The sequence below is a fragment of the Triturus cristatus genome, chromosome 1_2 (genome assembly GCF_964204655.1).
Source record: "Triturus cristatus chromosome 1_2, aTriCri1.1, whole genome shotgun sequence".
In the NCBI taxonomy this organism is placed as follows: Eukaryota; Metazoa; Chordata; class Amphibia; order Caudata; family Salamandridae; genus Triturus; species Triturus cristatus.
Genome location: NC_140580.1, coordinates 875111180 through 875126360, shown reverse-complemented (window position 1 = coordinate 875126360; position 15181 = coordinate 875111180). Strand labels below are relative to the sequence as shown.

The following is a 15181-nucleotide window of genomic DNA, read 5'->3' as shown; positions in this document are numbered from 1 at the left end:
ATAGACTGGGTTCACTAATCCTCCTCCAAGTATTAAAGTCCTTCTGTGACTCCTTCATTACCAAGTTAAAGAGATGCATCATGTTAGACCTGTCAGCCCTTTGGGTGGTCCCTCCTCATCATTATTTATTTTGTCCCACTTTTGCCTCAAACCCTGTTAGTATTTTTCCTTTTTGGGAACCACCAGACTTTTTAGTATTGATGCAGATTCAGGGAGCCATTTTATCTACCCCTGGAACTTCTGTCTGAGGGCCTGGAGCACAAAATGGAGGCCACCTGTGACATCATCAGAACCCACTGGAACCTACTAGAACCTTCTGCAACATTCTGGAACCCTGTGACAGTTGGAGGCGGTTTAGAATGTTGGGAAGCTAAGTTGGAGTTGGCAGTTGGAAGGCGGCAGTTGGCACCTGACTGGTGAAGAGAGAGCAGCAGAAACCTGAAGGAGGAAGGAGTGAGGCAGCAGGGGTGGAAACTTGTGCCTGGAGTGGGGTCCATAAACCCACCCTTGATACTAGTCCCTACTGACTGAGCCCAGCCTGGAGCACTGTGTGGGAGAAAGCAAGAAAAACCATCTTAAGGACCTGGACAGCAGGAACAGGCCTTAAAAGTAAAGAACAGCAAGTTCCTGACCTGGTTACTGGTAACTTCTTGAAGTCCGACGTCGAGAAGCCTGGAAACCTGGAGCCCGAGGTGGAGAAGCGGCGCTGACTGGAAAGCAGACGTTGTACCCGGAGCCGCCAGAGGTCGAGAGAGGGCGCCGACGGAGGTCGTGGAGAGTACCAGAGGTCGAGGAGGAAGTCACCCGAGGTTGAGTGTGCGGCGTCGACGGGGGAGTGAAGTCCGCCCTCCGGAGTCGCCGGAGACCGAGGTGAAGCGTGCCGGAGATCGGGAGTGGAGATCGCACTCCGGAGTCGCCGGAACCTGAAGAGAATCGTGCCGGAGGTCGGGAGTGGAGGTCGCACTCCGGAGTCGCCGGAACCTGAGGAAAGGAGCACCGGAGGTCGGGAGTGGAAATCGCACTCCGGAGCCGCCGGAAGTCGACATCGAGCCAAGACTGCCTGACGTCATCGAACCGGAGGTCGACATCGAGCTGAGGCCGCCGACATCGAACCGGAGCCGCCCGAAGTCGACATCGAGCCAAGACTGCCCGACGTCATCGAACCGGAGGTCGACATCGAGCTGAGGCCGCCGACATCGAACCGGAGCCGCCCGAAGTCGACATCGAGCCAAGACTGCCCGACGTCATCGAACCGGAGGTAGACATCGAGCTGAGGCCGCCGACATCGAACCGGAGCCGCCCGAAGTCGCCATCGAGCCAAGACTGCCCGACGTCATCGAACCGGAGATCGACATCAAGCCGAGGCCGCCGACATCGAGCCGGAACCGCCTCACGGCGTCGACACGACTCCAGCGGCGTCGGAGCTTCATAAAAAGGGCAGTAAGTGGAATAGAGGGCGCCTAAGGCCCTGTGGAGCCCTAAGAGACCATCCTAGGGGCTAGAGAGGTGCTGGAACCAGCTTGATTGTGGCAGGGGTGAGCTGAGACTAATACAGAGGGGTTGTGTAGTGTGGGAGAGCCAGATCTCTAGATTCCCCCTTGATCTACCTCAGTTTAGGCCTCAGCCTTGTCCAAGCCAGGGAGTATACCCCTCAGGCCATCCAAATCTCTACAAGCTGGGATTGGGTCAAATCATCCCATAGTACCTCAGGAATGTGAACTGATTTTCAAGTGTCACTGTTGGCTTCTATTATTTATTGAGAGCACTGTACTTATTGTATTCATCTTATTTATTGCCCCCCAGTATTTATTGTTTCACAGTATTTGTCGCAAATATTTATTGTCTCGCAGTATTCATTGCCTCATAATATTTAATTGCCTGTTATGTAATGCACTTATATTTATGCCTTGATTATTTATGATCTACCTTATTTATTGAATCGTTAAGATAGTATTTATTTGACGTACCCTTCCACAGGAAAAGCCTTGTGTACTGTGATTGGATTATTATTTATTTAATCAGCAACTAAGAGAAAAGAAGATAAAAAGATATATTTTCAGTATAATTTTTAAGGTGTAGTGTCGTTTTTGGAACGGATGAACGCATGGTTATTGTGAGGGTGTGACGTATGCTTAACACGGTGCCTTCCTTCCCGCTCGAGCCAAGCTACCACAGTGTGTCTGGGAGAACACCACCACTCTTCCGGTGTGGGAGTGTGTTTTTCTAACACATCAGAAGTGCAAAGAGAAGGAAATGGTGTTTAAGAAGCCATGCTGGTGTAGGTGTCAATCCCACCTCAACTACTAATCTGACCTGGACTGGCGCTTGACATTTACACAGCATGCACTACCCCAGTGGGTCTTTTGCTGTGGAGTTGCATTTCAAATGTGTGGCCTGGCACAGCCCTGCAAGCATTTCATTGTTCCGGACACCTGTTTTGGGGAGTTAGAAAAAGGAAGGGTATGGGTGCAGCTACATAATGTATGCCTAAAAACGTCATAAGTGTGGTTGGTTAGGTGTAGCACTAGTGCAACATGATGCGATGAAAGTGTCCCTCTGTGGCACAATAGGTGTGAATTAATGACTGGAAGTTCGAGCCTAGTTTCAGACTAATTGAAAGGTAAAGAAAATACATAGGACATAAAATCATACACCACAAGGGACATGAAATCATGCATACACCAAGAGGAATAAGTGCATATATCCTCTGTCCATTTACTTCAATCGTTTGGTTACAATACGATGAGCACAACAGATGACGTTCTAAAAATTATTTATTAGCATTTCCTTATTCTTTAGAAATTCTCGCGGTATGATTTCATTAAACACATTTTATGTCAATAACCCATTTAATGTAGAGTAAACTGATATGTCCCTTATAAACTACAGCATCAGCGCTCACCTAGGAAGAGCAATTCCAGTTCTTATATTATTAGCATGAAAACAATGGACGTCTGAAGTAAACCAGAAGTAGACACTACTACATACAGTAGCTGAAAGCAAAATCTGCACATCTTACAGGTGTTTGCCTCTTTTAGTAGTAGTGCTGTGCAAAGAAACTTGGGCACACAGAAAACGGTAATGTGTTCAGCACAGATATAATTCAACACAAATGAGCGGTTAGTGGCTTTCCAAACTTTAAGGCAAATTTAGTTCTTTATTTCATTACCCAAATACGTGTATACAGGACCTAATACTTTACTGCTTTATGAGAGGAACAAACTCTAATATTGCTCTCAAGCCAGTTTTTGAACATTCTGCACCTTGGCCCTCCCGATAATGTTTTTGTTAATAGCTATACTGTGAAAAACAGCTTTCTTTTGGTGACAAATTATTATCTTGATCTGGATGTACATTCCAGTGCTGGAATTTCACCTACCAAAGCCATTACTTTAATCGAGTACGGCAGAGGTCCTTTTTAGGTCTCGCCTGACCCAGCGCATGCACTGGTCTGGCGAGACTTATTGAGAGGGCTCCAAAAAGTGCTACCAGGCCAGTATAGAGCTACAGTGCATGTGCGCGGGCTTTGATGTTTGATCGTGATCGCGATCACTTTCACTTTCGCGGCTGCATGGCCGCTCTGCATAGCCAATAGGTCTCGCTTTTGGGACCTTATAAGTATTTAGTTATGCAAATGTTGCATAGCTAAACACTTATAAGGTCCCAAAGGTGAGACCTATTGGCTATGCCAATGCTTGTTTGTAGGAGTTCCCAGGCCTAAACAATGCTGACAAATGCTACTTGTTCAGACTGAATCACCCTGATCAAAATTACTGTCCCAACAAGGTGCATGGCAAAGGGGCACAGTTGAAAGAACTGTAAATAAAAAAGGGATATGGTGTGCCACAGCTGTATATCATCACATTACAGCCTTTACAATGTAGGTGAAAGAGAAGGAAACTAGAAAACAAGAGAGTTTCAATGAAGATGCAGAATTACATTTGTCAGCGATTCCTTTAAAAAGCCTCCATGTTTGTTGAGTTGCTGAACATGGTGACCTACTCTAGCCATTTACCAGGAGTTTAATTCCCAGTTCAGTAATGACCAGGGAAAGCGACCACTGACGAACTGGTGCTTGAAAGACGCACACCATGCAAAGTCTGGTTTTCAAAGGCTGATTGATTTTTCACTACAATTGGAGACATTTTAGAACGTTATTGGCAATATTGGCACTTTCCAGTGCCCTTCAAATACAACCGGATGCTTGAATGAAAACGTATGGGACGCGTGCACATAGGGGATATCGCATGCATGTTTGCCTGAGGCCATACTGGTCTTGTTCAACTACACCCACGCAAGCATGTGCACCTCAGGATGCCATAGAGCTAGGGCCTCTTTCTCAGCAGACATCTTCCTATCTTTCAAGATATTATCATAAACATCACACTTGATTAAGCCATGTCACAACAGAGCAGTTACGGAAGTTTGTGATCAGCATTTGATTTGTGCATATTCTCATCAGTGCAACATTTGAATCATAGTATTTATACTAGAGACAAAAATGTTTTTTCTGCTGAAGAAAAACATAAGAAAATAAAGAAGAAAAAACAATGACCATCCAGCATCATTTTGTAGAACTGTTGGTGTTTGCACCGGAGTAACTATGTACAGTCCAGGTGGTTTTTGGGCAACTAAGCCCAAGGAGGTGCTCCAGAGAACAAAAGCATCACAATGGATAATAACTTTCAAAAGCTTGCTGTACGGTGCACCAGAAGCAGGAGAATCCTCAATTACTCATATGTGTAAAACAAGTCCTCGCGTTCTGTTGATTCGTATACTGTTGTGAAATGACTACCCAAAGCTTCCTTTTACTACCACTCCGCCTCCACAACCTTTACCAGCACCAAGACAGATTACTATTCACAAGTTATACTGTCTGACATGTTCAATGATCTGATTGTATGATTACCCCAACTGGTAAGACCCAGCTGATACTTCTGTGATTTGCCTGCTGGTTCCAACAGTGGACGTGAATACATCTGCCCAAATGGTACTGCCAGCTGATGTACAACTGTGTTTGTTAGCGAGATTGTCTTGCATAAGGAAGCAGAATTTTATGAGATCAATGAGTCTGACTGTATAACTTGAAGCTCGACTCTACATACACGCAGAAATATGTATGCAAGAATTATAGACAGTCTTGGAAGAGCTTTAACTCAGTTCAATAACAACGTATGACTGTTGCTGAGATAGTGATCTTTATTGACCAACCCAAATGCTCCAGCATAGTGCAATCCTGCGCTTAATGAAGAAATGTACTGCAGAAATCATTCACAATTTACTAAAAATGTTCATTCCTGAAACGTTGATTTCCATCCAATCTGTGGATACGCTTTCATGTTCAGCTAAATGAAAAAATAAACTTAATATATATATCAGTAGAAGAGTAGATGAAGAAACAAGGTACTCCTTTTAGCGCTCCAAAAGGTGATGGTTGTAGAAATAGCTTTATTCTCTTCTCGGTTTTAGTCTTCTACATTACCGGTAATGCCGAAGGTAAACTAGTTTCTGTGGTTGAAATTTCTCTCTGCACAATGGACACTCCGTCTACAAAAGACACAAATTATACAGATTTTTGCTAGTTCACAAGCCCACTCTATAGCTGTATTTTGTAATTAAATCAAAAAGGCATTACTATCTCCAGTTAACAGAGTTCAGTGTTAGAATACCCATCTCACCTTGGTGTTGCACCACTCTGTAATGCATTCCCAGCAGAAAAGATGTCCACATGGTGTGGCCGTGGTATGCCTTCGATGTTCCAAGCATAATGTACATCTTGAGTTTCGGAGAAGAGATTTTTCTTGTGGCGGGGCTCTTTGATAGAAAAAAACTAGTATTTAAAATCACATAGCATTTACGTTTTATCAGTACTCACTTCAATTATGCAAACACTTTTTATCTGCAATCTCTTCAATTAAACCACAACTTCATACTGGAATACTCCTCAATTAAGCAACAAAACAAAGATGGCAGCTGAAGTGAAATAATTAGGAATAATTATCCAACAGCAACCCGTGGAGTGCACAGAGAACCATCACAAAAGGATCCGCTTCAATAAGCCGACGTAATTAAAATAGTAATGACAGCAACAATGACATGACATTGCTTCCTAACTAGTAACCTCAATACAATGTACTACAAAGTGCTGGATTTGCAAAAAAATTTTAATCGGGGAACCCATAAATTGAAGAGTACAGGTGTGACACATGAAAGGGGTTGGAGTCAAGACAGGCTGGGCTTGAAAAGCAGAGTCCGATAGTAAAAAAAAAAAAAAAAAAAAAAAAAAAAAAATATATATATATATATATATATATATATATATATATATATATATATATATATATATATATATATATATATATATATATATTCATTCAAGTCTTATACAAAGGAATTGGCAACAAGGACATATACGACAGTAAATATGTTCTTGGTTACTTAACTGGTCAAAACAGGTGGCATTTTAAAATATCTGACAGAGTTAAGGCACCTGCTGCAGAGATCATTGTGCACCCAGCAATTTCAGGGGATAATAACAGAGGTAAGATACCTATAGTGGTTAACACAGTTCTAAGAGAGTTCTGTGTTTTAGCAAATCATAGTTTGAACTCCTAAAATAGCAAAGAGGGCTAATATGCCTGCGTAGCACATTGTGTAACATGCAGATCACAGATTAGTATTTCATTTAGATAGGTGAGTGGGTTACTAATTTTAGCAGCTATATCATTTTGTTACCATAGTTTCAAAGGTTGCAAGCCTTCAAATATAGCACAGCGATCTATTTACCAGCATCAAGGAGCTGCATTCAAAATGTGAATCTTGGGTTTAGATCCTCATTGTTATTTATCATTCTGCTGTAATTCTAAGGTTACAAAGAAGGATTCCTTTGGGAAGTAATAAAGTTTTGTTGGTACAAACAACCACAATCGCTGGGTTACATTTTATATCCTGACTTTTTGTTGCTGTCAATCATTCACTCTTAACATATAATGTCAACAAGTATGGATGATATGTGATTCCTACACTTTTCACTCAGTGGCTTATGTAATATTTCCTGTACATTGATTACACACTTGTATGATTTATTGTGCATCTGTGTGTGGTGTAAAGTGCTCTGACACTCTACTCTAGGAAGAGCAGAACTATAAAACCTCTCTTTTTTTAAATAGAAGGTGCCTTGCAAAGCAATAGTTGTGTAACTACTCATACAACCAGATAAATCTTGCATTCTTATAGTGCAAACACAACTCTTACATAAGGAGTTGAACAAAGTTTAAAACCTGACTCCAAATCATAGTTTCTATTAAGTGCTTCAGACCTGAAAAATAGCTGTCTTTCCATTGCATTTGCTTCTAGTTCTTTGCCTCTAGATGGCTCCAAACTAGGATGATACTTGAACAAAAGGAGGGCATATGGACATTTAATTCATGCCTTTGTTTTGGGCCAAGCTGAAAGGAATTAGTAAGCACCCTTGCTGCTTGAACGTTGCAGACAATGTGCGGGAGTTGCTGAGTTATGGATGGTGTCGGAAAATGACACCAGGACATATTCAGCATGTTTGCCTAGGTGGGACGGATCCGGACCAGAAATAGTGGTCAGGATCCCCCCCTACTTTCCAGCACTTCCACTCATAATACGTTGTACTCATAATAGGTTGCACTAAATTCATTTCGATGCAATACATAATAAGTAGAACATTGAATTACTAATCAAATCTTAGTCTTCATTTTACTGACCTCAGAAGAAAAAACAATAACTCTGTTTGAACTACATTTACCGAGTCACAAATGACACATCATTTTACAAACTCTGCAAGATCACCAATGTTAGATGAACTGTCCTATAATTATTTTCTTCGCTCTTTTTAATTATGTTAACTGGAAGGGCAAAAAGTACCATGGGTAGAATAGTAGGGGGAAATGGGATGTGAAGATGTAAACATCTGCATGTTTTCTTATGATCCAGTGGTATGTTTTCCACATAAAAGTTAAACAGTTGGGGTTGAAAGTCACACTTCTACAATATACCTGTGAGCTTTCAGTTAAGATGGCCAATGTCTTAGTCAGGAATTGGTTTGCTGTGGGAATTATTTGTTTAGAAACAATTAAAATACTACAGTTGAATCTTCTATCCATTAACAATGTCAAAATGCCTGCAGCATGTTTATGTTTGATTGCATTTTTATTATAATTTTAAACAGCCTAGTAACTAGTGGTTGATTCCCACAATTCAGTTGCAATTTGTCCACTCTTGATTCCTTCTGAAACCAGGTTTTTGGAAAAGTCCCTGAAAGTGTGAAATTTACATATAGAAAATCTCTACTGCTCATTTGCCAAACATTCTGGATGAAGATCTTTTGTTTTAAAGAATAAGAAAAAACACTAGCAGCTATGAAGTATTACACCTACTAAAAATATAAGTCTTATATTCAAAATGGCAGTTCAGGCAGTGAGAAATCTCCATACCTTTGATAGGACATGCGTCGGTGTAGTTTCCACTTCTGCTGTGCCCACTGCCTCTGTTTGAAGTTGTAGATCTGCACTGAGACTATCAGTATCAAATGCAGTAGTGACACAATACCCAGGAGCCCGTAACTTGATCGAATTCCTTGATCACCTCCAACCAATCCTCGGACACGGAGCTGTGAATAAATGAAAGATAAAATTACTTTTAGGTATTAAAAGATCTACTAAAGCCTTGTTTGTGAAATGTTAAATGCCAGTGAGACAGTCATATTTTCATTTGGTTTATTGGCAGAGGGTAGGAGGGGTGTGACTGAGATTTATTTCCCAAAATTATATGACGAATTTGTGTACTTTTTAATTTAATCTGCCTGATCATATTGTACCAAAATATAGTGCATCTAGTTGCATTCAAACTTTGTTTATCTGGGACAACTTTTTAACTTTTTCTTATGCTGCGTCAAGTGCATAACCATATTTCTGCAATGAAACTAGTAATTCCTAATGGTTTGGTAAACTTATCTTGGTCTCAACAAAACTGGAACTCTGCATCCTGGAATGCATCAGTTTTCTTTAGTATGGGAGCCTCCTCAAAGGAAAATGCTGTCACAGTCCTGCCCTTAGTCATATGTTTTTATTATGCTTTTTATAACACACTACATGCAGCTGGAATACTCTAACTGCAGAAGGGTGACTCAAAGAACAATATGCACGGATAAACAAAATGCTCAGTATGAATAGCCTTGGATTGACCCAGATCGTTCACGACCCTACACACACCGTGTCAATACAGCTACGTCACAGAACTCACATTGAAGGTCACGCCCTAATTTACTCCAACATCTCCAGCCTCTGCACCACTACCCGCAAGCCGACCAGCACCCCCCCACCGGAGGAAGAACACAATCTCAGAGACCAGCTGCAAGGATGTCCTCCACACCTCCAACCCCACCAACCTCGAGCAGGATCACCAACTGCACCAACAGCATTGTACCAATCAAGAGCAACATCCAAAGAAAATCCCCCAAAAGGGCCAGCTGGTACACCCAAGAACTCAGAACAGCGAAACCAGACCGCAAACAGTTGGAGAAGATGGTGCCCCAGCAGGGACACCTCTAACTAGGCAGACTTCAGGACCTCCCTCAACCTCTACCATCACCTGCTGAGAGCAACAAAGAAGACAGCCCTAGCCACACGCATCGAAACCAGCGCAAACACCACCAAGGAACTTTTCAACATCGTTGAGGAATTCTCCAACCTGGCTGCTAGCAAAAACATCACACCCTCACAGGAGATATGCAAAACCCTTGCAGACTTCTTCTATGACAAGATTGCAACCATATACAGAAACTTTGAACCCCACACCCACACCTATGGACTTCCTTGACAAATAAGCTACCACAGACTGACCACCTGGAATCTCCTTTCCACCCAGGACACCACCTCCACCATGAAATCCATCCACTCGGAAGCTCCCACAGACCCATGCCCGCACCACATCTTCAGCCTTGGAAACCAAAGAAATCGGCCAGGAACTCACACCCTGATCAACATCTCTATCACCACCACATTTCCAGACACCTGGAAACACGCAAAAAAACAAACCACTACTCAAAAAACCCTTTGCCGATCCCAGCGAACACAAAATGTACCAGCCAATCTCCCTGCTCCTATTCCCAGTGAAGGTACTGGAAAAGATCATTAGCAAGCAACTCATGACACACCTGGTGCAGAACCAGCTACTCGGCGCTTCCCAATCTGGCTTGCGCATCAAACACAGCACCAAAATCGCCCTGATCGCCACCACCAACGACATCCGAACCCTCCCAAACGGAGGAGAAACAGCAGCTCTTGGCAGGCTTCAACACCAAATTTCACCACAAGCTGATCAAAAGACTCCACCACATAGGCAGGCATCCAAGAGGAAGCACGCAGATGTATCACCTCCTTCCTCACCGGAAGAACCCAAAGGATCCACCTCCCACCTTACACCTCCAAACCCACGGAGATCACCTCCAGTGTCTCCAAGAGCTCATCTCTCAGCCACACGCTCTTCAATCCATACATGATACCACTCGCCAACATAGTCAGATCCTCCTGTCTCAACATAATTTCCTACTCAGACAACACCCAACTCATCCTCGGACAACCCCACCACCACCACAGAACCAACTTCCACAGAAGCAGGACAAGCGTCACCAACTGGATGAACAACAACTGCCTGCAGCTGAACACAGACATGGTGAAAGTACTGATCCTCAGCAACACATGGAATGACTCCTGGTGGCTATCAGACCTAGAACCCACACCTACTCCCTCGAACCACGCCAGATATCTCGGAATCATTGACAACAAGCTCACCATGAAATCGCAGATCAATGCCATCTCCTCTGCCTGCTGCTTCACTCTGTGCATGCTACATAGATTCTTCAAGTGGCTACCTCTAGACACAAGGTGCACTGTGACATGCCCTCATCACCAGCTGACTGGACTACAGCAATGCTCTTTTACAAAGGAATCACCGAAAACCTCCTACAGAGACTTTGATCATGAGCAGCCAGACTCATCCTCAGTCTTCCCCGACAAACACACATCACACCCCACCTTAGGCAAATCCACTGGCTCCCTGTACAGAAGAGATGTCAATTCAAGTTGCTGATTCATGCACACATGGCTCTACACAACCACAGACCTGCCTACATTGAACACCACCTAAACTTCCACCAACTGTCGAGAAAACTATGCTCCACCTCCCTCTCACTTGCCAATACTCCCCATCTACCGAAGCAGAAGTGGAGGATGCTCCATCTCCCACATCGCAGCAAAGACCTGGCAAATACAGCCTACCCATGCCACTCTGGACTATAACCTCATTTCTGGAATTTCAAATGGTCCTCAAGACCTGGCTGTTCGAATAAGCCTCCGGGTCCTGCAAGTAAGTACGTGGATACCCTATCGGGTTATTAGTGGAACTTTTTAAATCCGGATTGATTGATTTGGTTGGATGCTAGTGTTCTGTGATCTCTAGAGAGCATGGGAAGAGAGTGGGTTTAAAGCGTTGTAGAATAAGGACAGCTGACAGTCATGTCTCACCTCCATAGACATCCTGTCTACCAAATGAGGGGCTGTGGGTGGGTATTCAGTCATAACAGAGTGAGGCAGCGTCTTGAATTTCTTGGCAGCCTTTTACATCTGGGGGCGGAGAGGTTGGCAAGAAAGGCAAGGGGCAAGCCTTTGTGAAATGGAGACACCATACATACCTAGGCTGCAAGGGATAAAGGATGTGCCTTGCAGAAAGGACAGCCACCAATTATGCTTAGGCCTTAATTGTCTAGTTTGAGCAGGGAGAGAGGCCATCAGTAGTAGAGTAAGTTGGGAAAAAAGCTGAGCCTTATTCCTATGAGGACATTTATTATGATACTATTGCAGCTGTAGGGTCCTGACCTGCCGGAGAACGAGGTCTGAGGAGAATAGAGTGCTTGACCACATTGAATTCTGGTAAATTAGATGGTGGGAGTCACCTGCACAAGGTAGGCTGGTGGCAGCACAATGAAAACAACAGCGGCGGCATCTCCTCCGTTAAGGTGGTGGAGCATCGACCCACTGCTTCAACTGCAAGCTGACTACAAAAAACAAAAATTATAATAATGTTCCGTAGTGCAGTTGAAGCAGTGTGGTGGGGCTGGGCTCCACACGTTCAAGGGGAGGAGTGGTGGCAGCACCTTAAGTGCACATGATTATTTTGCCTGCCAAACCGTCATGCGCACTTTGCATGTTCTCCACCCAGGGTGCATTACAGCCTGGACGGAGAACATGCACAGCCTACCAGCCCCATTCTGAGCACCAAACCACGGTGCTCACACTAATCACAACGCTGCTGCAAGGCTGCGTGGTAATTGGTCAGGGGATTCTGTGAGGCTGTGTGCTTCGCTTCTTGGTTCCTGCTGCTGTTAGAGGACAGAGGAGAGGCGGCAGTCGGTGGGAATAAGGAAAAAGTGTTTAAACCCCTCCTCCCCCCATCCCACTGCCCCCGTTGGGTAGCAGCCGCTACTGGAAGAAAGTGTATTTCACTAAAGGCAGCTTCCTTCTTTTGGCAGCTTCTGATGCTGGCAGCAACATTGTAAGCAGGGGCTCCCCACAGTGATTAATGCAAGATCGAACAGATCAATAAACGAGGGTGTATTTTTATATAAATATTACTTAATGGAAAGCAAAGACTGAAGCTCGAATGGGACAGCAGAACACTGCCCTTGCTTTCGCAATTTGCTAACAGTACAATCCCAAGCCAATCGAGGGGCTGTAGGAAGGTCACAATACAATTCAAAGACAAGCATTGTGAGTTAACTTTGTGGGATAAGGCTGCGGTCTTGGACCTATGCTTACTCATTTCATAATACTGATGGCGAAGCAGAAGGGATTTACTATGACCTGCTACTTTTGTGCGATGTTAGGACAGCTGAAGGCTGGCAGTAACCATTCCCACATTTGTAACAAAGGAGATAATGGAAAACATTTGCAGCCTCTCATTGCTTTATCCAATTGTATACAATGGCTCAAAAAGGCATGCATGTGATAGCATGCTTTCTGCAGGACACCACAGTCTTTGGCGATTATGACACTAGTTGGCACCGGAGAAAAAGCAGCAACTTTACTCTGTGACCGATTTGCCAAACCGAAGGCAGCTTGCACATCTCACCTTGCATCTTTACACTGAGATAAGTGGAAGAAAAAGAAGCAGTCTATATATCGCTTTTTGTTGTGTACCACTGAAAGAATGAGGAACAAGTATGCTTGTGGATTTAAAATTGCACTTCAAGGTATTTTGTTAATGAGAATCTTTCATTCACTAAATGATCAGTTAAAAGTGATGGTAAAGCCAAAGTGTCAAAACAGTAGATACAGCTTTTAGTGTAGAATCTGAAAGAGGATTGGTCAGGGAATTTATTTATATAGCAGTCCAACTAAAATTTGTGTTATTCAGGAAGAGTGTGACTGGAGACTGAAATGCGCAAACCAAGGAGTCTTGCATTATTTACACACGGCAAACTGAAGATGTCGCAGTGAAAAGCAGAAACAGGATTGGTTTTGTGTCTAAAGAGCCCCGTCAATTCTTTTCTTTTGAAGAAGTGAGAAAAAGAGGCTTATATAAGAGGCTATTGAATTAATCAATTCCTTTAATTTTGTGGACTCTTGCTAGCCACATTTTTAACTTGTGCTTTTCTTATTCTAATTTCTTGACCAGTGATGGATGGACAAAGAAGGTCTGTAGAAAACAAGCTGTTCCTTGGTGTGGGCTTGGCCCAGTTTCATGGCTCTGTTCAATCCAGAGTACACAAAAAGCACTGTAGGAGAAGCCAACATCATTATTAACAGACTTGCCTTGTCAGAGTGAGGCAGCTTGAAGCAGTGATAGCTTTCCAAAAGAGGTCAACATATTTGTTTTAACTTCCAAAATTACTGCAAGTGAGACTGTTTTGGTGCAGTCTTATGTAAAAGAGATGACATCTATACACAAACCGAAAACCCACAGATAACAATCTGGAGATACCGACCGGATGGGAGATGAGGGTATAGGATATGTCCTCCCTTCTACAGTTACTCCACAAAACAAAATCCTACACATACATCCGTACATCCTGTAATTACTATAGGATAGACAGTACAAACAGGTTGATGCTAAGCCCAGGTCACTTGAACATAAACATAGTGTTGTTTGAGATAGACAGACAGACAGAAAGAAAGAAAACAACACTATGGTTATGTTGTTCAAGAGATGTGGGTTTAGGTTATGTAAAAGAGAACCACAGTAAGAGAAAATATCCAGGGAGATGAAAAGAGACACCCCCACAAGAAGGGTATAATGGAGGATTACAGTGGTTTATTCCTCAGGCAAGAATCCCATCTACACATGTAGAATGACTGGCCAGCAACTATAAGTTGTAATTTTAAAGATTCCTCTAATTCAGAATTTTAATCATTTCTTCATTTGTGAGCAAGTCTCCTATATAATAAGCCCAAATGAAGCAAGTGCCATTAATGCCCTCATTATGCGCTGGTTGGAATTAGGTGCGGTAATAACGTGGGCCTGGCAGCCTGCATACCAGCTTCTTTATGAGTTACTGCCTCCAGAATGGCTGACAACTTTGTGAACATTGGAATACCAGGTGAAAATATGTCTTCCACAAATCCAGGGACTACTAATACGGATATTTACAAGGGCGAGAGGCACAAATGAGGCTAAGGGGAGCATCATCTTCTCTTGCGCTACTGCCTCTGTGGGGGAGGAGGGGCATGTTTATTTTTGGGTGGAGGTCGTGGCATGAGGCAAAATGTTTTAGGTGGGGCTGGGCTGGACCATTATCCAAAGCCCCTGATTTCTACTATGCACTTTTAACAGGTGTAGATCTGCGCCTGCTAAAATGTGGCTCAGAGTTCAACAGGCCAGGTAATCTTAGATATGGAAATATGTAGAATGGAGGAGTGATGTCTCCCCCACCACATATTGCAGTGGCAATATCACACCACCATATTTGTAATTAGGGTCTAAATACTGTCTACAAGAAAGATTAGGATATTATTATGCAACCAATACCAGCAAATAAATATATAACCAAGTAACATGTTTTGCTGTGGTCAGACGTGTATGGAAAGTAATTGGTCTAAAATTTTGATTTGCGCATACAGCAACACAAATTAACAAGTTGCAGGTGACAAGTGAA

At 43.2% G+C, this 15181-nt stretch overlaps 1 protein-coding gene across 1 annotated transcript in view; it reads right to left on the bottom strand.

Moving 5' to 3' along the window:
* Window positions 1-2756: 2756 nt before the first annotated feature.
* Window positions 2757-15181, bottom strand: part of PEX10 (peroxisomal biogenesis factor 10) — a 28302-nt gene continuing 15877 nt past the window's right edge. The window contains exons 4-6 of the mRNA XM_085609293.1: window positions 8466-8641; window positions 5679-5814; window positions 2757-5547 (exon numbers count right to left, since the gene is read on the bottom strand). Of these exons, the coding sequence (XP_085465419.1) occupies window positions 5479-5547; window positions 5679-5814; window positions 8466-8641 (381 nt within the window). The 3' untranslated portion in view covers window positions 2757-5478. The remainder of the gene's footprint in view (window positions 5548-5678; window positions 5815-8465; window positions 8642-15181) is intronic.